This window comes from Procambarus clarkii, chromosome 49, assembly GCF_040958095.1.
Source record: "Procambarus clarkii isolate CNS0578487 chromosome 49, FALCON_Pclarkii_2.0, whole genome shotgun sequence".
Classification (NCBI taxonomy): Eukaryota; Metazoa; Arthropoda; class Malacostraca; order Decapoda; family Cambaridae; genus Procambarus; species Procambarus clarkii.
This window is the reverse complement of record NC_091198.1, coordinates 21920386-21943124: the sequence shown is the minus strand read 5'-3', so window position 1 is coordinate 21943124 and position 22739 is coordinate 21920386. Positions and strand designations below refer to the sequence as shown.

Genomic DNA, 22739 nt, shown 5'->3' with positions numbered 1-22739 from the left:
TTCCTGCTCAAGAGAGTGAACACTTGGTGGATGATGACATGGATGTTCATCCACAGCTGTTATTCCGTTATTCATCCGGCTTGTTGTTCGCTATCACTTAACCTGCTCGCGGGGTTTATTAGATCTGTGTAAATTATGCATTATTCATAAAAGGTTCACAACTGTTGATAAATTGAGGCTGCTGCTCTGTACCCGGTGTTGGGGGTGCAGGTGTGTGTACCAGGTGTGTGTACCAGGTGTGTGTACCAGGTGTCGAGAGCCTAATCTTCTACATTACAGGCTCTTCTACAGAGCCTCGCTATTACAGAGCCCCACCTCGCAGACGCGGGACTCTATAAGAAGCCACGGGCGTAATTTAGAGCATCCTTAGCAGTGACGAGGATGCTCTGTACGAATTAACCAACCCGTTCTCCAGGAATGTGTGTACGAAAAGACACTATGGGTGGAAGGTTCAGAGGTCAGCTGTTGGACACAAGAGGGTCAAGCTTTCCACTGTTGGCGTACTGCAAATGACTCGATAACACGTGGAATTGATACCATAAACATAACCTAGGCCTAATTAGGCACTCCTAGGCCTAATATGCATCATCTTAGACTTAATTGAGAGGATCTGTGCTATATTGATACAGGGAAAGTCTCGCTTTGTCTATTGAGTTGTTTCTCCTGGTGGGTTCAAAACGTGAAATTTTTTCCCCAACAGTCCGTTTTTTTTACGTTTCAGCGACAATTGCTAAAAGAAGTATTATTTTGGGTTTAAAAAGTATATGGTTTGTCATTTTGATGGACTATAAATTTGTTACTCTGATAAACGTCTCCCTGTGACTGGCCATAACTTATATAGCAAGTAACAACAGTTACCTAGAGCGGGCTCACCATAGCCCGTGCTACTTGGAACTTGTTCCGAGTAGCTGAATCTATAACAACAACGACAACAGCTACCTAGCTCTCAAGTACCTAGTTACTGCTACATGAAGAGACGCATTAGGTGAAAGGAAACGTTCCCAACCGTTCCTGTCTCGCCTGGGGGATTGAAACCGGGGACGTAGACCATTGTGCTATGCAAGTCAGCACTTAATTATATAATACAACGGAGGAACTGCTTGAGATAAGATGCTGGCTTCCTGTCACACCTGGCACACCTGCCACACACCTGTCACGTCTGCCACACCTCACACACCTCTCACGCCTGGCACACCTCACACACCTGTCACGCCTGGCACACCTCACACACCTGTCGCGTCTGGCATACCTGACACACGTGTCACGCCTGGCACACCTCACACACACCTGCCACGCCTGGCACACCTCACACACCTGTCACGCCTGGCACACACCTGTCACGCCTGACACCTGGGACACCTGCCACGCCTGGCACACCTGACACCTGTCACACCTGGCACACCTCACACACACCTGTCACGCCTGGCACACACTTGTCACATCTGCCACGCCTGGCACACCTGACACACCTGTCACACTCCCATTCACAGTAAAGCAGGCCAATATCCTCCCCCGCCAGGCTCGCCTTGACGCCAGAGCCGGACGTCGAGGGCCCCCGCCCACTACGGCTGCCGCTCTGAGCGGCTGGCAGCTCCAGTCTCCACACAAGTGGCTCCACAAGAGCATCTCCAGCATCCCCACGTATCCCCACGTATCTCCAGCATCCCCACGTATCTCCACGTATCTCCAGCATCCCCACGGATCTCCAGCATCCCCACGTATCTCCAGCATCCCCACGGATCTCCACGGATCTCCAGCATCTCGTAGCCTCGTCAGGACTGTTGTAAGGTTAGCTAACAATCCAAAACAAACATTTTAAAGAAGGTATAACCATGAAGCACTTAGACAGGACACGAGGACAGGTTGTTGACGCTTGTGTGGTGGTCTGTGTGGAGTAGTTTGGGTAAATCTCGTCATCTTAGAGGTTGTGTGAGGATTAGGGGGATCTCTCCACGACGACTCTAAGACTCTTATTTGACTCGATTCGACTTATTTTTGACTCTTATTTGACTCTTATTATTTATTTGACACTAAGAACTGTTAGTGTTATGGGGGTTCGAGTCCTGGTATATATGTATATATATATATATATATATATATATATATATATATATATATATGTATGTCGTACCTAGTAGCCAGAACGCACTTCTCAGCCTACTATGCAAGGCCCGATTTGCCTAATAAGCCAAGTTTTCATGAATTAATATTTTTTCGACTACCTAACCTACCTAACCTAACCTAACCTAACTTTTTCGGCTACCTAACCTAACCTAACCTATAAAGATAGGTTAGGTTAGGTTAGGTAGGGTTGGTTAGGTAAATAGATATCAGCCAATGTAGACGCATAGGTGTAGTCTTACACGACCTGTTTACCTTCCCTCCACGGCTGCAGCGTGACTCCATCTGGGCGTTTTTGGCTGTTGTCAGGTCTGCACAACTGAGGTTCCCTTTGTGCTGGACACCCAGCTGTAGCCAAACTTCTCTTGATGATGTCATTGACTGCTTCATGTCTGGGAATCTTCCCCTGTGTCTTACGACAGATGAGACCATGGCTGCCGTATTGGTCTGCCGACGCATATCCGCAGATACACCTGTGCTCGGTGGAGATAGGGGCGGCAAGGCGCAGGGCAACACCAATACTTTTGAGCCGCTGGTCGAGGCGGGTGCCCAAGACAGAATTAGGGACTGCCAACAGGAAGTCCCCGGCATGGGGGGCTTGCACAGCTTGGAGACGCGTTCTGTCCTTCTCAGAAGCTGCCTCCAGCAATGTTGTCCACTATGGGGCTATCCCATTTGGCCTGTTTGCCGTCGTTTGGAAAAGTTGGTCGAGGATGAGAGTTGGCAAGAGTGTCCCACTGACAAGCTCCTTCCGCGAATTTGAGATCATGAATCCCAATGGAATCTCTTAGGAATTCTGGTAGTATTTCATTAACTAATTCACCTGTAGCACTAGTCGAGTATAAGAATGCCGGCAATGCTAACTGCGTCGCCTTGCGAATACCTATACCCCCGAGTCTAACTGGGGGCGTTGCTTGGTCCCATTGGTCATCTTGCAGGGTTTCACTTTCACGGTTATTGATTATATATATATATATATATATATATATATATATATATATATATATATATATATAGTCATGTAATTCCCCAGTATAGCAGAGTAATCTGCCTTTTCCTACTCACCTCGTGTTACATCACTCTGCATATCACCTATATACGCCAGCCAACCCAGACGTGCACCCCACACATGTGTCTGGAAAGCATCAGGGTCACCCTCCACCAGCCTCAGAGCCCCGGGCAGGTACAACCTGCCGGCTCATGGTTATCTGTGGGTAACGAGCAGTCTCGCTGCCGGCTTGTAGTTTCAAGCCACAAAGGATGAGAGGTCAGCAGGGGTATAAGTACCCGTGACCCCGCTGACCACGGTAGTCTCTCCAGATGCTCAGGGTCAACACTGTCCCTTCTCACGTCTCCGCCTCCTCGTGTCCAGGTCATAGTGTCTTGTAAATACTTCCGTTGTCACTTTTTATTTCTTGTATTACAACCCGTTCTGGCACTTGCTTTTAGTCAATATTGGCTTATTTAATAATTGCATATGTGACATACTAATTGATTGTGAATATTTTAGTTTACCTTGAAAAGCTTCATAGAAAACACCGACCTCACCTAACCTTCTTAGTATGTTAAGATAAGCATCTTATTGCTTCTTATTTACAATTATTACTTAACGTATAGGCTAAGTAATATATCATCAACATATCTAAACCATGGAATGATTCCAGGAGTTATTTTTGAAACAAATTTCTTATTATTTTATTATTTATAAAAATATAGAGTATTATTATAGAGTATTATTTACAGACTTTTGGAATGGCAATGGGGAATCCTTTATCGCCATTGCTTTCAAACTTGCACATGGAATTCTTCGAAAAGAAAGGTTCTTTCTTTCCATTCTTCACCTTGTTAGTCGACATGAAAGTATGCAAGTTTGAATTGCACTTTTCTGTACAGTTAGCAGAATGCTGCTGAAAGGGCACTGCATGGAAGTTGCCAAGAAGGCATTGGAAGCTGCCGAAAAGGCACTGGAAGCTGCCAAAAAGGCACTGCAGGGAAGCTGCCAAAAAGGCACTGCAGAGAAGCTGCCAAAAAGGCACTGCAGAGAAGCTGCCAAAAAGGCACTGCAGGGAAGCTGCCAAGAAGGCCCTTGAACTGCCGAGCGAGTTGGGGCGTCTGTCAAGCGGACACTGGAAGCTGGAAGCGTTTAGCGTGTCTTGCGTGTAAATATTTACATCGCGGTCGGTTACAGAGCAAACACTCGGGCCGCCTCGGCGTACTCATTTGGTAACGCAAACATTCAATGTTTACGTTCATAACTTTAGTACGATGATAGTTCAGGGAAGATTTTATGATATATAATGCTACGTTGTAGAACATTGTCCACCTCTGGCGTTGATCCTTCAGATGGTATGCTCTTTCTTAAGTATAAGTGACTACGGGGATGTGGGGGTCTAGCTCCTGGTCCCCCGCCTACTAGATTTGTTGTACCCGTTGCGTTATAGCTTAAGTATTCTAATGTGAGATTCTAATGTGTCGAATCTGGCTTTAAAGTTGTGGATGGAGGTGGCTTCAACAGGTTCTTCTTCTTAGTGCGTTCCACTATGGCTGGTGCAAGGGCATGGGAGGCACTCTTGTATACCATAGATGGTATTTCACTAATGTTCCCAGTTTTGGGGTTTAGTGAGTGAATGATGGACTGACTGTCCATCATCTGTCGAGTTGACTGGTAAAGGGAGTAGAGAGTTAGGACAGTTGATTGTGAGAAGGGAAGGGAATTGTCAGGAAAGCGCCAAGCCATAACGACTATATAGCACAGGAAAGGGATCAGGATAAGGATTTGGGATGGGACGGGGAGGGAAGGAATGGTGTCCAACCATTTGGACGGTCCGGGATTGAACACCGACCTGCATGAATGGAGACCGTCGCTCTACCGTCCAGCCCAAGTGGTTGGACAGTTGCCTGTGGGAGATGTAGTAACATATGTGTGGATCTCTGGAGGTTTTCTGGCAAGGTTAGCACCAACTGATGAAAAGGAAGCTATTAAATTCAATTGACGTTTCTAAGTCTGTTGCAGGTGTGTAACCATCTTTGGAGAGTTTTATCTGCTTGTTATGTGATCGTTGTTTAGGTCCTAGCATGTTAGAGATGGCCTTCCGTGTTCTTCTAATATTTCCTTTTGCTTCTTTGAATCTACTCTCATAATAGGAAAGTTTCGCTCTTCGTATTATACTGGTAAACATTGATGAGTATCTCTTAACTACTGCTGTGGTAACTAGGTCACTCCTATGCTTTATTTCATATTCATGTTTCTTGTTGATTGCTTTGATTATGCCCTTGTGAGCCAGGGGTTGTTTAGTCTTTTGGTAGTTACTTGCTTGGCGAGGAGACGAAGGTGAGTGTTGTAGAGGCTTAGAGTTTTGGACAGAAAGATGTTGACTATGAATTTATATCTTATGTATTATTGAAATCAGATTCCCAGTTTATATTGTAAAGAGAGTTCCGTTCTCATCGACTTGAGAATGGTCCAGGACGGACCGAAACGTCGTCGTCCCTTCACCTTCTAGTGTGTGGTCTGGTCAACAATATTGTGAAGAGCATTTGTGAAGGGAAGAGAACAATCAGGAGAAAGCGCCAAGCCATTACGACTAGAGCACTGGGAAGGGGTCAGGATAAGGATGTGGGATGGGACGGGGGAGAAGGAATGGTGGCCGAACCACTTGTGGACGGTCGAGGATTGAACACCGACCTGCATGAAGCGAGACCGTCGCTCTAGTGTGTGAGATTGCCTATTGCTGCTTCACTGAGGAACCCGAAGGTAAGTTTCTTGGTATCCGATATTGTTATGTTCATGTTTGCTATGAGGGAGGTAGGGCAGTGGTCAGTGGTTCTGTCAGTGACTATACCAGATGCAAGGGGGAGCTGTTATAAACACTGCAGGATCCAAGTAAATTCAGTAGAATTTCTGGTTGCAATTCTTTTGACCATGTCGTAGCTCAGTCGATTAGGACAGCGTCTGGGATGTTCTCGGACGTAGGTTCGAATCCTCGTCACAGCCCTTGTGGATTTGTTCATTGGATGCATCACGCTATTGTGATTTCTGTGTGTAAAGCTGTTATGTTAGTCCATATGTGGTGCAAGGTAGTGGCGGATGTTTGAGTGACTCGGGCGGATACGCCCACAGTGTCTCAAAAAGCATAACTCGATGATAAATGATAGACTCCTTTCTTTACCAGGTTCATGAACCTGACTTTAGAACGGTGAATACTTGGCTTCAGAGCGTTACCTTAGCTTTAGGGGCGTTGAGTAACTGACTTTAGGGCTGGTGATGACTAGCAGACTTCAGGGCAGCCGTTGTCTACCTGGCCTTAGGGACGGCGATTGGTTGATAAAGATTAACCCACCCAAGAGGTGGCACGGGCATCAATACCCCGTAATTAGGGAGGGCGTCGACTACCAGACTTCCACAGGAGACATCTTCCGTCACGCAGGGTGCAGTTGCACCTCCACAGATCTCTAGTATCAGCTCTTGATACTGGTAATGGCTCCAAAGGGCCACCACTTACGGGCTATTTATGCCCGTGCCACCTTTTGGGTGGCTTAATCTTCATCAATCAATCAATCTACCAGACTTCAGGGCAGACGTTGACTATGAACCGTATGGTTACATGTACGTATTTGGCTGCTTAGACACACAGAGTTTAGTGATTTTGCATATTTATTGAGTATAGTCTTAGTTACAACGGTCGGTTTGTTGGTAGTGTCGTGAGGTGTCGTAGTAGTTGAGACGGAGCCTGGGTCAGGGCAGAGAGCTGAGTGAGGCTCAGATGCGGGGTGAGTGTGTAGAGCGCGGCGCTCTGAACGCTGGTGTAGTCGAAGAGCTCGAGTGCGGGACGAGAGCGTGGAAGCTCGACGCGGCCGAAGTCTGCCTGTCTGCTCTGTGTCGAGCCTGGAGCGTCTTGTGAGGATTACGACCTGATTGATTGATAAAGATTAAACCACCCGAGAGGTGGCACGGGCATGAATAGCCCGTAAGTGGTGGCCCTTTTGAGCCATCACCAGTATCAATAGATGATACTGGAGATCTGTGGAGGTGCGACTGCACCCTGCGTGACGGGAGATGTCTCCTGTGTGTGAGGATTAGGACCTGATTTATTGATAAAGATTAAGCCACCCAAGAGGTGGCACGGGCATGAATAGCCCGTAAAGCTGATTATACTCACTGTGAACCGGTTATACAACCCACCTTCACCTCACCTCACCACCCTCCAGCAGGTTGGGTGGAAGTGTTAACTGTAAAGTTGTACACGCTGGAAATGTGATAACTTAAGACATAAGTTACGTAGGCTTAACAAATCCATCTCATTATCTGTACATAAGCTGGAGAGAATTTAGAGCAAGCGTATTATATGGTTAACATACTACAACTACCAGAAAGTACTAATATGTAGTGATGGACCACCAGAAAGTACCAATATGTAGTGATGGACCACCAGAAAATACTAATATGCAGTGATGGACCACCAGAAAGTACCAACATATAGTGATGGACCACCAGAAAGTACCAACATATAGTGATGGACCACCAGAAAGTACCAACATATAGTGATGGACCACCAGAAAGTACCAACATATAGTGATGGACCACCAGAAAGTACCAACATATAGTGATGGACCACCAGAAAGTACCAACATATAGTGATGGACCACCAGAAAGTACCAACATATAGTGATGGACCACCAGAAAGTACCAACATATAGTGATGGACCACCAGAAAGTACCAACATATAGTGATGGGCCACCAGAAAGTACCAACATATAGTGATGGACCACCAGAAAGTACCAACATATAGTGATGGACCACCAGAAAGTACCAACATATAGTGATGGACCACCAGAAAGTACCAACATATAGTGATGGACCACCAGAAAGTACCAACATATAGTGATGGACCACCAGAAAGTACCAACATATAGTGATGGACCACCAGAAAGTTGAATTTTGAATTACTGAATAATACTTTTTAACGTCAACATGAATACAAGACCTAACCTGACCTATCTTAATCCAATGTCTAATAAATGCTGTTTTAGGCCTAATATATGGTATTTTAGGCCTAATAGTACATATGTACTATTACATGGCCTATAAATAATGGTTTTGTTTAGGGGTTTATTTTTCTGGACTCTATCAAATTAAAAGTACAAAAAAGGAACATTTCGGAGGTCCCTCAGTACATATGGTACTCTCGACCAAATAGTACAAGTACTGTGCTATCATTCCAGTAGGACGTACTGCCTTCTTCATCTACCGCTCTACAGTAAATCACTGTTCCTTATGTACTCATTCTCCCTACCCGGTGAAGATTCAGGGATCAATATCCCCTCGGCCCGGTCTCTGACTATAGGTCTCCTGTCACTTCAGATTCTTTATTCAGGTAAAGGTACACACATTGCAACTGAGTTACAAACATAATGTTGGAGGGCGCCGGCGGCTCAGCGGACACAACACTGGGCGTGTGATCCTATGGTCCTGGGTCCGATCCCAGGCGCCGGCGAGAATCAATGGGCAGAGTTTTTTTTCACCCTGATGCTCTCTGTTACCTAGCAGTATATAAGTACCTGGGAGTTAGTCATCTATCACGGGCTGCTTCCTGGGGGGTGGAGGCCTGGTCGAGGACCAGGCCGCGGGGACACTTCGCCCCGAAATCATCTCAAGATAATCTCAAGATAATCAAGATGGATTTAAAGAAAGAGATAGTACATATAATACCTAAAGCCACTAGTACACATAGCGTTTCGGGCAAGGTGAGGGGGAAGAAAACACTTAGACTAAAATTTAATACTAATTGAGATTAATGTATAAATTGTGTTGAAAAATAAAAAAATAATGAAAGAGGGGGAACATGGCAGAAAATAGCAAATATACAATTTGATCAACGAACAGCATTGTTTAAAATAGTGATACATGGGTTGACATTTAGGGGTAAGGTAGGTTACATGGAGTTAATTAGATAGAACTTAGTTTTTATCTTAAACTGGTTGGGAGAGGTTGGCCCTCTCCAAGAGGAGGGGAGGGGCCAACTTATAACTTTTACTCTCCAATTTTCAGAGCCAAGGGGGACTGTATCTAGCAAGTGAGGCACGGTGCCAGGCCCTCCCCAGCAGGCACTCGGACGAAGATGACGACAGCGCTCCCCGGGCTCTTCACACGGCCTTACATCACCATCTCCAACCAGTTCGGGGTCCCCATCTTGACAGACAGCGACGGTAACGGGGTTCCGTCCATCAAACTCATCCCCCTGGCTGTCATCTCCTACGTTATCATCCTGGACGCTCTAGCGCGGGAGTACAAGCTGGGTCGGTATGTATTTGTTCCACCGGATCCGGCACGATCCGGATCCGGAGCGCTCCGAATCCGGATTTGTAAACAAGTCTAACCTTTTTATCCGCGAACCCAATCAACCCACCTAACCTATTAAGTCCATTACACGGAACACGTACATGTTTACGTTTAGTTTAATTTATTATACATTTGTGAGCGGTACTTTTATTAAGATTAAAGTAAGTAATTATCAAAAGGAGGCACGGAGCCTTCTTGGTAGCGTTGGTTACAATAACGTACAAAATACGACCTTCTAGTTGAGAGGACGGATGAAATGAGGTCGATTTCTAGGAAAATCCTAGATGAAAATCTAGGATTTTCTTAAGATCTTCTTAAAAGATTTCTTCGTCTCTAAACATTTAATCGATGTGGTTGATCATTCTTCAGTCAGCTTCTAAATCCTTGTACGGAATATGTCTATATGTCGCCTCCCTTTATAATCTGCTACAAAATTTCCGTCTGGCGCACTAAAAAGTAGTTTAGTGTTTCTTTGATTTCATTAGTATACTTTGCTTTCATATGTACCCCCGTCCTTCTGGTCTTTTCCGCCCTGAACATTTATCTCTCTCGGTATCTTGTATATAGTGATCATATCACGTCTAATTCTCTCCTCTTCCAGTAGTGTAAGGCTCGGAGCCTTTGTGATTATCATTAAAAATCACTTATTTCAGCTGTTGCGGCAGTTTCATAAGACATCTGAACTTTCTCAAGATTTTTAATGGTTAATGAGATGGTTTTAATGGTTAATGAGATTAGCATACTGTCCATATTTTAGGCTTTGGTTAGGTTAGGCGTTTAGGTTCTGTTGGCGATTATTTGTATTTGTAGTACGTGGGTGAAGCATTTACAGCGTTCTGTTTCAAACAAAATTCGTAATGAAGCACTTGTTCCGGAAGTGTTCGAACGAACGAAATCAGTTGTGCGTCGTGTGTAAACCGCTTTTCATTCATAAACAGGGGGCTTGGCAGGTGGGTTAACGAGCTTGGATCTTTGTATGCGAGAATGGGTTGTCATGACGTCCAAACACTTCTCGAACAAGTGCTTCGCTGACGACTTTTGCTCGAACCACAATACTGTAAAAGCTTCGCCCACGTACTACAAATACAAATAATCGCCAACAGAACCCAAACACCTAACCTAACCAAAGCCTAAAATATGGACAGTATGCTAATACATAACAATAATAATTTATATTTAAGAAAATTCCGAATTTGAATGAACATCGTATTAAAATTGATAAATACGTCTTTGGAGTCGACCGTTGGATGGAATGGACGTGAGCTAAGGACGGGTTGAGTCAGCCCGTCCTCCAAACAAAGATCCAAAAGTGATTCCATGCACCCGCCAAACCCCCTGTTTATGAATGAAAAGCGGTTTACACACGACTCACAACTGCTGACGTTCGAACATATCCGGAACAAGTGCTTCACTGACGAATTTTGTTCGAATCACAACGCTATAAATGCTTCACCCACGTACTACAAATACAAATAATCGCCAACAGAACCTAAACACCTAACCTAACCTATCCTATGCCTATATATACACAATATGCTAATATATTATAATATTAATTTATACTTGAGAAAATTCCCGTTTTGAATAAACAGCATGGTAAAATTTATGAATGCGTCTGTGGGGTTGACCGCTGAATGTAATGGACTTGAGTCGAGGACGGGTTGGGTTGAGTCTACCCTACAACACTGTGGAGATCAGAGAAAATGGTCGAGGGGCTGACGGAAGCCAAGCGACCTGCCCGGCCGCTCCGAGCATGTCAACATCAGCTCTGGTAGGCACACTCTACACGACTCCTGGTTCAACCTTGACGCCGAGCGGACGTCTGGGGGCCGCCGGATCACGTCCTGTTTTCGCGTTTTGGCTTTGCTACTGCCGTTTGGCATCCCTTTTCAGCGGTCCGATTGTACGACGCCTGGCGCACATATCGCCTTGGGTCACGGGATTGTTGATAGATTTTTTTTTTTGACGTGTATACTGGCTGGTTCTCCCGGCGGGGTGACGGTGTTCGGGGGCCGGCTTGGCCGAGAGGTGCCGGGGGTTGGCGGGTCTTGGTGGGCTCCTGGTGTGCCCTCAGTCGTGGTGGGCGGCTGGCTTCTGCTCTGCCGGGGGACACTGGATGACTTTTTGCGTTTTAGTTGGGAGGCCGAGTTTTGGTTTTGCTACCTGGTGTTCTCTGTGTGGAGCGGGGCCGGTGCTTGTCACCCTGAGGGACTCTCCAATCATCTGCCTGACTGTGCGTTTATTTGCCGTATGGCATATTAGTTTCTAGTGATTGGCGTCACTCGTTTTGCGATTTGGCTTGGCGTTCCACCTCTCTAGGCTTCGCGATTCACCCTTAACGGGTACGCCGGGGCGCATCCGATCCCACGATCTTCGTTGCCCCTAAATCAACAACAACAACATCAGCTCTGGTACACTCGCCCCTTCCTTGCGTTTACCTGTAATTACCTGAGAGCCTCCTTCTCTCTAGCGGCCACAACGTGGACAGGAAGCCGGCGGCTAAACCCTTGTCTAGTGGGTGCGTGAGACATTAAGCGGAACATGAGGTAAAGAGTGCGAGGACTAGCTTGTAGCAAAGCTCTAGACTTAATTAATTCAATGGTACTCATTGTGTAGGTGGGCACGCCATACAGGGGCTGCATACTCTATTACTGCTCAGGCACAAGATGTCTACAATGTCTTGAAAACTTCGTTGTCAAGGTTCCTGAAGGGGAGACAATAATATCTACCAATGTACCTATAAATATTCTTCAAATTTTGCTAGAAATTGCCTAATTATAATTATGTTAGATTAAGAACTTGCCCGAAACATTTTGTGTGTTAGTTAGTGTGGTTTGGTCATAATCTTTTAAGACCACATTACAGTATTGTGACTCAAAGTCTGCTTAACTTTTATCGTGTCACCTACCATCAACTCTGGTCTTATTTCATTGTAAAATAAGCTTATTATTGAGTATAACTAGATTTGTTCACATTCTACTTTCAGCAGGCAACATTATAATGAAATATAATGTTGCCTGTTATATGGAAATGTTAGATTTATTCTTGCGTAATTTAAGGAGGCTGCGTGTAATTCTCTGGGTCGGCTTTGTTTATGTTCCTGCCATCATGAGGGTGATGTGGATCTCTAGTGATAGCCGAGAAATTATCTTTAATTCCACATTCCTTTTATCTACCCCAGTATCGGCTCCCTACCCCAGTATTTGTTCCCTACCCCAGTATTTGTTCCCTACCCCAGTATCTGCTCCCTACCCCAGTATTTGTTCCCTACCCCAGTATTTGTTCCTTACCCCAGTATTTGTTCCCTACCCCAGTATTTGTTCCCTACCCCAGTATTTGTTCCCTACCCCAGTATGTGTTCCTTACCCCAGTATTTGTTCCCTACCACAGTATTTGTTCCCTACCCCAGTATTTGGTCCCTACCCCAGTATTTGGTCCCTACCCCAGTATTTGTTCCCTACCCCAGTATTTGTTCCCTATCCCAGTATTTGTTCCCTACCCCAGTATTTGTTCCCTACCCCAGTATTTGTTCTCTACCCCAGTATTTGTTCTCTACCCCAGTATTTGTTCTCTACCCCAGTATTTGTTCCCTACCCCAGAATTTGTTCCCTACCCCAGTATTTGTTCCCTACCCCAGAATTTGTTCCCTACCCCAGTATTTGTTCCCTACCCCAGTATTTGGTCCCTACCCCAGTATTTGGTCCCTACCCCAGTATTTGGTCCCGACCCCAGTATTTGTTCCCTACCCCAGTGTCTTCTCCCTACCTCAGTATTTGTTCCCTACCCCAGTATTTGCTCCCTACACCAGTATCTTCCCTATCCCAGTATCTTCCCTACCCCAGTATCTTCCCTACCCCAGTATCTGTTCCCTACCCCAGTATCTGTTCCCTACCCCAGTATCTGTTCCCTACCCCAGTATCTGTTCCCTACCCCAGTATCTTCCCTACCCCAGTATCTTCCCTACCCCAGTATTTGTTCGCTCGCTGCTTGTATACAGGTACAGTTTTGACACAAATATTTGGCTTGGGAGGCTAGTCTTGATGCGTGTTCCGCCTCTCCTCCACAGTAAACTTGTTTATGGCCATAGTAGCTATGCAGATGAACAGTAACCAGTAATTGTCCCCATAATGAAATGATTCGTTTCTTGCCCGAAACGCTATGCGTGCTGGCGGCTTCACAAGAATGTAAAAATCAACTTAATTTCTGTGTTCTCTGCAGACGAGGAGTCACAATAACGTAGCTGAAAAAATGTTGATCAAACCACACACTAGAATGTGAAGGGACGACGACGTTTCGGTCCGTCCTGGACCATTCTCAAGTCGACTTGAGAATGGTCCAGGACGCACCGATACGTCGTCGTCCCTTCACTTTTTTAGTGTGTGGTTTGGTTAACTTTCTATGTTCTGTATTAACCCCCCACTGTACCTTCTGGTATATAAATAAATCAATAAATATGCCTGCACAGGAAGTACAGGGACGACCAGAGGTCCATCTACCGCTCGCTGGAGGAACAGATAGACACGACGTTTGGGCTAGACGGTCGAGCGTGTTTGCTGCGGTTTATATGTGACTTACAGAAGTACCCCATAAGGGAGTGGACCATTGTAGGGGAGCTCATAACCTCAGTCTTCACGTAAGTGACTTTTTTTTGTCTAGTTTAAACAATTATATTCTGATGTAATTATTTTTGTTCCCTATTATTATGTAATTATATCATTATTCGACGAAGAGTTGAAGGTTTGTCTTCATATTTAGAAGTTTTGTTAATTAACCCTTAGAAATTTAGCATTGCTTATCAAAGAAAGTACATTACTTCAGTTCAAAGTCCAATTGCAAAAAATCCTCCGAAACAGTGCAAAAGGGGGGAAGGGGAGAATCTTTGACAAACCATCGGCTTCCTGTCCCCATCGAGGGGGTACTAGAGATAAATATATTTAGATTAGGCCTAAGGTTAAAAATATATTGTCATGGATTGCTTATTTAGACCAACACTAGTTAGATGGTCACGCTCTTGCTACTGTTGCCTGAATTACCTGAACTAATGGTTCAAAATGGTACAAAATGTGCACGTGTTTCCCTCTTTTTGTGCATCAGTCCGTGTTGTGTGCGATCCGTCCATAGTAGATATACGTACTGTAGTGAACGCTGGCACTAGGTATGAACGAGGTGTTTGGTCTAAGTCTAATAACCTAACAAAGTCTAATTACTTGCCTGTCAATAGTGTCAATCAACAGCATATATTATTGTGACAAGTAATGTGTCAAGGTAAAGTCAAATCACTTCACATCGGATGCTAGGCTGTTCGTAAGTGCTATATTTATATTAGAATCTCTCTAATAATCAGTGACAACCTGAATTAAAGTCAGGCTGTCACTATAATGTATGTATGTATGTATGTATGTATGTATGTATGTATGTATGTATGTATGTATGTATGTATGTATGTGTGTATGTATGTATGTATGTATGTATGTATTTATGTATGGTGCTATGTAACCTAGCACTATAATGAGAAAATATTGAGGCCATGCAGTGGGATCGGATTTGCATCCCTATAATATTGATATTGGCCACATATTCATAAAGGAGAATATCTCGTTGCTAACTTCGATAACAAACTGACACGCTAATTGGCAGCCACGAGGGGCGAGCGCCATTTAATAGAATTTTTTTTATCTCGGTCCTTATTAGAACTCCTTTCAAATGGAAACAAATTATCTGCTTAAGGCCCCAATAGCTTTTGCTTGTGCGTTTATCCAACCACTCGCACTCGTGTGCTCGTCCAACCACTCGCACTTCTGTGCTCGTCCAACCACTCGCACTCGTGTGCTCGTCCAACCACTCGCACTTCTGTGCTCGTCCAACCACTCGCACTCGTGTGCTCGTCCAACCACTCGCACTTCTGTGCTCGTCCAACCACTCGCACTTGGAATCAGAGAAAATAAACCACACACAACTTACAATATAGAGCGAGACCTGGGGGTGGATTAGGATGTTGATAAGACCACACATTAGAAAGTCAAGGGACGACGACGTTTTGGTCCGTCTTGTACCATTCTCAAGTCGATTGAGAATGGTCCAGGACGGACCGAAACGTCGTCGTCCCTTCACCTTCTAGTGTGTGGTCTGGTCAACATACTTCAGCCACGTTATTGTGGCTCATCGCCTGCACGTGGATTAGGATAGTAAGCTGTCGCCAGAGGAACATAAAGAACATTGTGAGAAAAGCGTATACCGTACGTCGCTTTCCAACTTCAGACTTGCTTTTAATTATATGACTGATGAAATACTAGAGAAACTGTTCATGACTTTTGTGAGACCAAAATTGGAATATGCAGCACTTATATGGTGTCCAAATCTCAAGAAGCACATAAATAAACTGTAAAAGGTGCAACAGCATGCTACAAAATGGCTTCCGGAACTGAAAAACAAAAGTTACGAGGAGAGACTAGAGGCGTTAAACATGCCAAAACTAGAAGATAGAAGAAAAAGATGTGATATGATCACCACACAAACTAGTACCAGGAATCATCCAAATTGACAGGAATTCCTGAAACCAGCAACATCACGAACAAGAGGACACAGATTTAAGCTAAGGAACCTAAGGTGCCGAAAAAATATCAGAACGTTTTCTTTTGCAAACATAGTGGTAGACGGTTGGAACAAGCAAAGTGAGAAAGTGGTTTAGGCCAAACCCATCAGTAGTTACAAAGCGTTATACGACAGAGTACAGTACTAGTACCGGGAAGATGGGACACCACGAGCGTAGCTTGCAGATTGCACTTCTTGGGTCTTGGCACGTGTTTTGTGGTCGTGCCGGAGCTCCGGCTACTGCTTGTCGAGGTGGGCCTTTGGTGCAGCTTTTTGTGCAGGTGTCTCCTCCAGAGCCGTCTTCGTCTGGTCGGCGCGGTGCTCGCTCTGCTCGCAAGTCGGCTTATTGCTTTTCTTTTCTTATAGTTATTTTTATTTACATTTTTTCTATCGGATGGGGAGGGGGGTGCCGGTCCCTTCGCGGGTCACCCTGTTGGCGGGGCACTGGAGGGGAGGCTGGCTCTGTTTGTCCACGCTTGGTCCCACATTTTCGTGGGCGGTTCGAGTCGTGTCCTCCGGCCTGTGATAGCATTGGGCGGCTCCTCCTCCTCTGGGGGGGGGGGGGGGGTCGGAGCTGCGGGGCAAGCTTCCTCCCCTTCGCTCCGTCGGGTCATCTTGTCCAGTCCCGCAGCAGGACTGTGCGGATTTTCGGTTCATCCTGGTTTTATCCTGTCTGTACTGCTAGATTCTGGGTGACTTTTTGTCCCAGATCCGGCTTCTTTTGGGGGGGTAAGAGTTGTTGGGTGGTGTGTCTCTCGCCCTTCGGGACGTGTGTTGGCATGTCCTGCTTCATCCAGGGTTCGGGGGACTGGTTTGGTTTCGTGGTGGAGCGGTGTGCTTCTCGTCTTCATTGTCTTTCCTTTGGCCAGCTTCTGGCACCTCGCGTTTCCATATCTTACCTGGTTCGTCGTTGCCCATCTACATCTGCTAGGTATTCGGGTGTTGACCCACCTCGACGGCTGGTTCGTGTGGGCGCCCAGCCAGTCTGCTTGTCTGCTCGCCGGAGAGGTGGTTCTTTCCTGGTTCGTCAGGTTCGGGTTCCTGGTGAACTGGAGGAAGTTCCGTCAATGGTTCAGACCTGGCTGGCCTCGTGTGGAACTCTCGGACGGCTTCCATGTCTCTCCCTCCCTCCAGAGGTGTTGCTGCAGCTGCAGTCCCGCCTTCAGCTGTTTCTGAGGGTTCCAGGTCATTTGGCGGTTGCTCAAGCAGTTGTGTGGGGGCCTGACCCCTCGCCATGCTGGTTTCCCTGCCAGATCGGGTCTGGCTGCGGCGTCTGTTCAGGTTCCTTCGGGGACGTCCCTTCTGCCTCTCTCGCGATTACTGGGTTCAGTCTCCAGGAGCCTTGCATTGGTTGCTGCATCCCTGACTTCCTCTTCGGAGTTTTCGGGGTTCAGTGCCTTGGTGCCTACCCGAGCCCTCACTCGATGTGTTCACGAATGCCTCGTCTCTCGACTGGGGTTTTATGACCGGTGCTCACCAGGCCGGCCGGAGGCGGTGGGCTCCGGCCCTCTGTCGGGCTCACAGCATGGTGTAGGAGTTCGGGGCGGTTGGCTGTCACTCCGGTGGTTTCAGGTTGCTTGGGGTTCAACGATCTGGCTCCATTCAGACTGCTTTCCGGTGGTTCTTTGTCTGAACTGCGGGGGTTCTCTTCAGTCTTTGGCTCTTTGGAGCTGTTGTTTTGATTGACTTGTCTGCTGGATTCTCGGTGTATGGCTCTCCATGCGGTTCATTTTTGGGGTATGTCGAACGTCCTGGTGGACAGCCTGTCTCGGTTCATAACCCCTGTCCACGGAATGGACGGGTCACTGACGACTCATTCAGTTGGCTCTGCAGATGTTCGGGCTCCCGGAGGTGGCCTTCTTCATGTCGGCGTGGTCTCGGAGTCTCCCGGTAAGTATGGCGCCCTTCCCCGACTGCGTAACCTTCGCGGTGGATGCCCTTCGGCAGGATTGGTCAAGTGGGGTTACCTATACACCTTTCCTCGCAGTCCAGCTGTTGCTTCGGGTCCTGGCTCGGTTGGAGACTTACCAGGGGAGAGTCGTCCTTGTGGCTTCTTGGTGGCCAGCCCAGCCTTAGTTTCAGGCACGGCTTGCTCGGTGTCTGAACCCAGTGCATTTTTCCCGGCTCTGCCTCTTTCGTTGGGTCGTTGATCCTTGGTTGGTCAGGCCGGGGGTGCATCATATGTTGTGTCTGGTTGCAGGTCTTTGCCATTTTCTGTGGCCGGGGCCGTGCTTTGGGTTGGTCCGGTTTCCCTCATTCCCTGTTCCAGGGCTCGAGCCTCCCAGATCGTCCGCAGGGTTATTAAGTCTAGTCAGCCTGCGTTCCATCCTCATGCCCATGACGTTCATAAGTTTACTGCTTTGGCTGCCGTGTTCGGCAACATGTCATGGGCTGCTATTCAGGCACAAGGGTTTGGAGGTTGAACAGGGTCCTGGCCGCCCATTATTTGGTAACTGTTCCTGGTCCCGGTCGTTCTTGTGTGGCTTTGGGTCGCAGGTTGCAGCCAGTTGTCTTTGAATTGATGAGCGCGTGGCGGAAGTCTTCCGTGTAAGTCCCTTGTTTACTTGTCTTTGGTTAGATAGCTCCAGGGAGCCGAAGGAACGCCCCACAGAAAACCAGTCTTGAATGTAATGAAATGTCATTTGCTTGGTGAGTCCCGGAGGCTCCCTGGCAACCCTCCCTCCCTCTGGTCGGCGGTTTTCGCGTTGTTTTGATGCTCAGTCTCCGAACCGGAGCTGTTGAGTAGCCGGTGCGGGGGGATCTGGGGCTCCCCCCTCCCGGGAAGGGGAGGGCAGCCCGGTGGCAGTGTGTGTGAAGTTTGCTTGTTCTTTAGGTTGGGGGAGTTCTGCCTCTCTGTTCAATCTTCGGTTACAATTTTCTTACCATGTGGAGTCTGTTTTGTTATGCCTACCTTACTGGGTGCTAACCTCAGTCGATGGTAGACAAGGAATGCCCCCAAATACAAGTGGGGGTTTCCATAGGCCGTTGCTCCCTTTGCCTCTCTGAGGGGGGCCAGGTTCTGGCTCGTGGTCCCTGGTAAGCTGAACTCCAATAGACTGATGCCCCAGACTAATATATCGCACGTCAGTCCGATAGCTCCAGGGAGCCTCTGGGGCTCCCCACAGACAAGGGCATTTCATTACATTCTACGCTGTTTTTTTCCGAAAGACAATACTTTTGGAATATCCTACCAGCCGAGAAAAATTCCTCAGGAAGAATAACTGGACTTTACATTAGCTACTGCCTCTCTATCCCTGCCCCTAGTTATAGCTACTAACAAGCAAATACAAGTTTAGTATATTTCCAGCAAGTCACATCATGAAGTAACTGAGGTCAAGGTTTATCGCCTTGTGTTGCATGACAGCTTTAACCTCTGCTTCTTTGTCGCATTTGTTTTTTATTATTATTTTCTACCACAGACGGGGCCACACATTTACAATGCTAACCAGCATATATACATTTTCTTCTGTCCTCCATGGACAGGGTGAGAGATGTGTTAAACATATAGTTCAGGGGTTTATTGAACAATCAGCCACAGAAGGTGATTCGGTGCTTTTAAAATGCTAAGCTAACCTAGCATTTAATGTAACCATATTTCTTCATCATTATGAGATCCTTTAAAAGCTTGCTTGTTGTGTAGGCCACTGGACGACGAGCACGACACGATGGAGGACTACAGAGGGGCGCAGATGGCGGGGCTGCTCGAGGAACCTGAATCTTGTCTAATTAATTATGGCAATAAGTGTCCCTTCAGTGTCTTCAACTACTTCAGGGATCTTGATGATCTGGAGAAGAACGACCTGGATCTGGAGAGTGGCGAGGAGGTACAAGATAACCAGAACCTAGAGGGTGTTGCTGTACCCCAAGAGGACCTGGTCTTGGAAGGTGTTGATGTTCCCCAAGATGACCTGGTCTTGGAGGGTGCTCCTTTAACCCAAGACGACCTGGTCTTGGAGGGTGCTCCTTTAACCCAAGACGACCTGGTCTTGGAGGGTGTCAATGTGCCCCAAAAAGACGGTCACATGAGTACACCAAATAACCAGGTACTCCAAGCTGGTCAGAGCGACAACAGCAAACCCGAGTAACAGAGTCTATGGCAAACTATGTCTGGTTTGCAGTGTTGTTAGCCCTGTAGCTCTCATATTTACTCTGGCCCTCATATTGACACAGTGTTTACATATTTAGCCCTGTGGACCTAAATATTTACGTTTACTCTGGCCCTCAAAAAATGTACAACCTGACATTATAAATTATAACCGTATCGTAGCTCAGTCGATTAAGGCAGCGTCTGGGATCCTCTCGGACGTAGGTTCGAACCCTCGTCACGGCCCTTGTGGATTTATTCATTTGATGCATCACGCTATTGTGATTTCTGTGTGTAATATTATAAACATTACGTAGCCTGAACTGCTAAATTAATAAGGATGATATTGTTAATGGTAATAATAATAATACTACTACTAATAATAATTATTATAAGAATCAGTTAGTGGTAGAGTATGCGGCTGGCAATACCTCGGTCACAGGTTCGCATCACCTCAGAGCCCCAGTGGATTTTCTCAATAATAATCATAGTTATTTATATCATACAATAGACATTGCAACATGTTAGTGGTTGTAATTAGTAGGTATATAAAAGTCATATAAGAAGCTGTAAATCTGGGCTTTACCCATAATCATTCAATTTATTATATTTGTCATTTAATTTTATGTCCTAGATGCTTTACAAATATAAATGCTTTATGTCTGCAGGAATGCACATATAAAACAGGAATGTAAGCTACACTTTAAAACATTTACTACTAAGATATCTCACATGTAAACAAATATATATATAATGTCGTACCTAGTAGCCAGAACTCACTTCTCAGCCTACTATGCAAGGCCAAATTTGCCTAGTAAGCCAATTTTTCATGAATTAATTGTTTTTCGACTACCTAACCTACCTAACCTAACCTAACTTTTTCGGCTACCTAACCTAACCTATAAAGATAGGTTAGGTTAGGTAGGGTTGGTTAAGTTCGGTCATATATCTACGTTAATTTTAACTCCAATAAAAAAAATTGACCTCATACATAATGAAATGGGTAGCTTTATCATTTCATAAGAAAAAAATTAGAGAAAATATATTAATTCAGGAAAACTTGGCTTATTAGGCAAATTTGGTCTTGCATATTAGGCTGAGAAGTGCGTTCTGGCTACTAGGTACGACATATATATATATATATATATATATATATATATATATATATATATATATATATATATATATATATATATATATATATATATTGTGACGGTAACGCGTTGGTGTTCGGCTGTTCAAAGCTAGGGGTATGGCCTCGCCACATATTAACAAAAAAAAATAGAAAATCTGGAACTTCGTCTGTGGTAAGTTAAGGAGAAGACACACAAAACACAAGTAAATTTTAACAATGAAATTTTAATTACGTTAAAGAAAGCAAAACATGAATAAATGGACATACAAATTCGTATAATAAAATCAATCAAAGTAATAAGAATAATCAAATGACAAAATGAAAAGTTACGTTAAGACAAGTGAGCAAATAACAAGTAAATAGGTGACGGAATATTGGCTTCAAGCTATCACTTCTCTTAGTACACGTAAGCCTGGGGCTTAGTCTACCAACGAGACGTGTTAACTTGTCGAAAGCACGGGATATTCTGAAGACTGAGGTCGTGGCGGCCCCAGACATCAAGTAGTATGGTGGGTGGAGTGCAGTGGCAGCCGGACCCGCAGCCAATCAGCGACGAGCAGGCGACAAGACAGGTAGTTTGGCGGTTTGAGGTGGAGCAGGTGTTCCTGGCTGCATACGTTTTGCTCTCTGGCAAACCTTGGAGATGTTGTTGTCGTTGTTGGACATTTCTTCCATAGTAGTTTTATATATTTGTAGCGACGTATTTTTTGTAGGGAAGAGCAGGCTCAATCTCTTGAAGGAGATTATCGTCACAATATATATATATATATATATATATATATATATATATATATATATATATATATATATATATATATATATATATATATATATATATATATATATTGAATATGACCGCATATTCTGTATTTATTATTTTCTGGTTTAGGGCTTCTATCCCTCTATCTATTTTCTTAGCATCAGGGCTTAATTGAAATAGGAGTTCTCCAAAACTCATTTTCGTACTTTTAAGGTGAAGAAAAGAAGTGATTTACTATAGAGTGTATTACACTTATTTGTATAATTTGCACGACGTTTCGAACCTCCATGGTTCATTCTCAAGTGAACAGATCTTACAATACTAGTTGATTTTATACCCGCATTTGGTCAGGTGATAATACAATGAAGGTGAAAACATGGGGGGATACATAAGGGATAAACATAGGGGCTGCAGAAGGCTTATTGGCCCATACGAGGCATCTCCTATCTAAACACAAAGATTAATCCAGTGTAATTGGCCTGTTATGTTGGACATTGTCTTCTGTGTTGGCATCGATATGTTCTTGTCTTGTCCTTACTCTCATGGTGGGTAGAGTAAATAGTTCCGTGATTTGGGTGTTCATGGTAGGTCGCTCTATTCTTATGTGAATTGCCTCAAGAATTTGTAATCTTCTTGAATCTTGGGTTTTGTCTATTATGCAAGTATTCTTGTTCAACATTTCTCTTGTTATTTCTTTCTTTCTTTTCG

At 45.3% G+C, this 22739-nt stretch overlaps 1 protein-coding gene across 1 annotated transcript; it reads left to right on the top strand.

The window, feature by feature from the left end:
* Positions 1-1386: 1386 nt before the first annotated feature.
* Positions 1387-21182, top strand: LOC123763414 (uncharacterized). Its single transcript, XM_045750570.2, has 4 exons — positions 1387-1788; positions 9171-9422; positions 13927-14094; positions 19693-21182. Exons 2-4 carry the CDS (start codon positions 9241-9243, stop codon positions 20135-20137), a joined length of 795 nt encoding a protein of 264 aa, XP_045606526.2. The 5' UTR covers positions 1387-1788; positions 9171-9240; the 3' UTR covers positions 20138-21182.
* Positions 21183-22739: the final 1557 nt, after the last annotated feature.

What these genes read in the sequence shown, in the direction of transcription:
- LOC123763414 (XM_045750570.2), top strand. Translation starts at nt 9,241, where the DNA reads ATGACGACAGCGCTCCCCGGGCTCTTCACACGGCCTTACATCACCATC. An exon ending in CGGGAGTACAAGCTGGGTCG is followed by an intron (nt 9,423 to 13,926) that starts GTATGTATTTGT and finishes ATGCCTGCACAG; the next exon opens with GAAGTACAGGGACGACCAGA. An exon ending in CTCATAACCTCAGTCTTCAC is followed by an intron (nt 14,095 to 19,692) that starts GTAAGTGACTTT and finishes CTTGTTGTGTAG; the next exon opens with GCCACTGGACGACGAGCACG.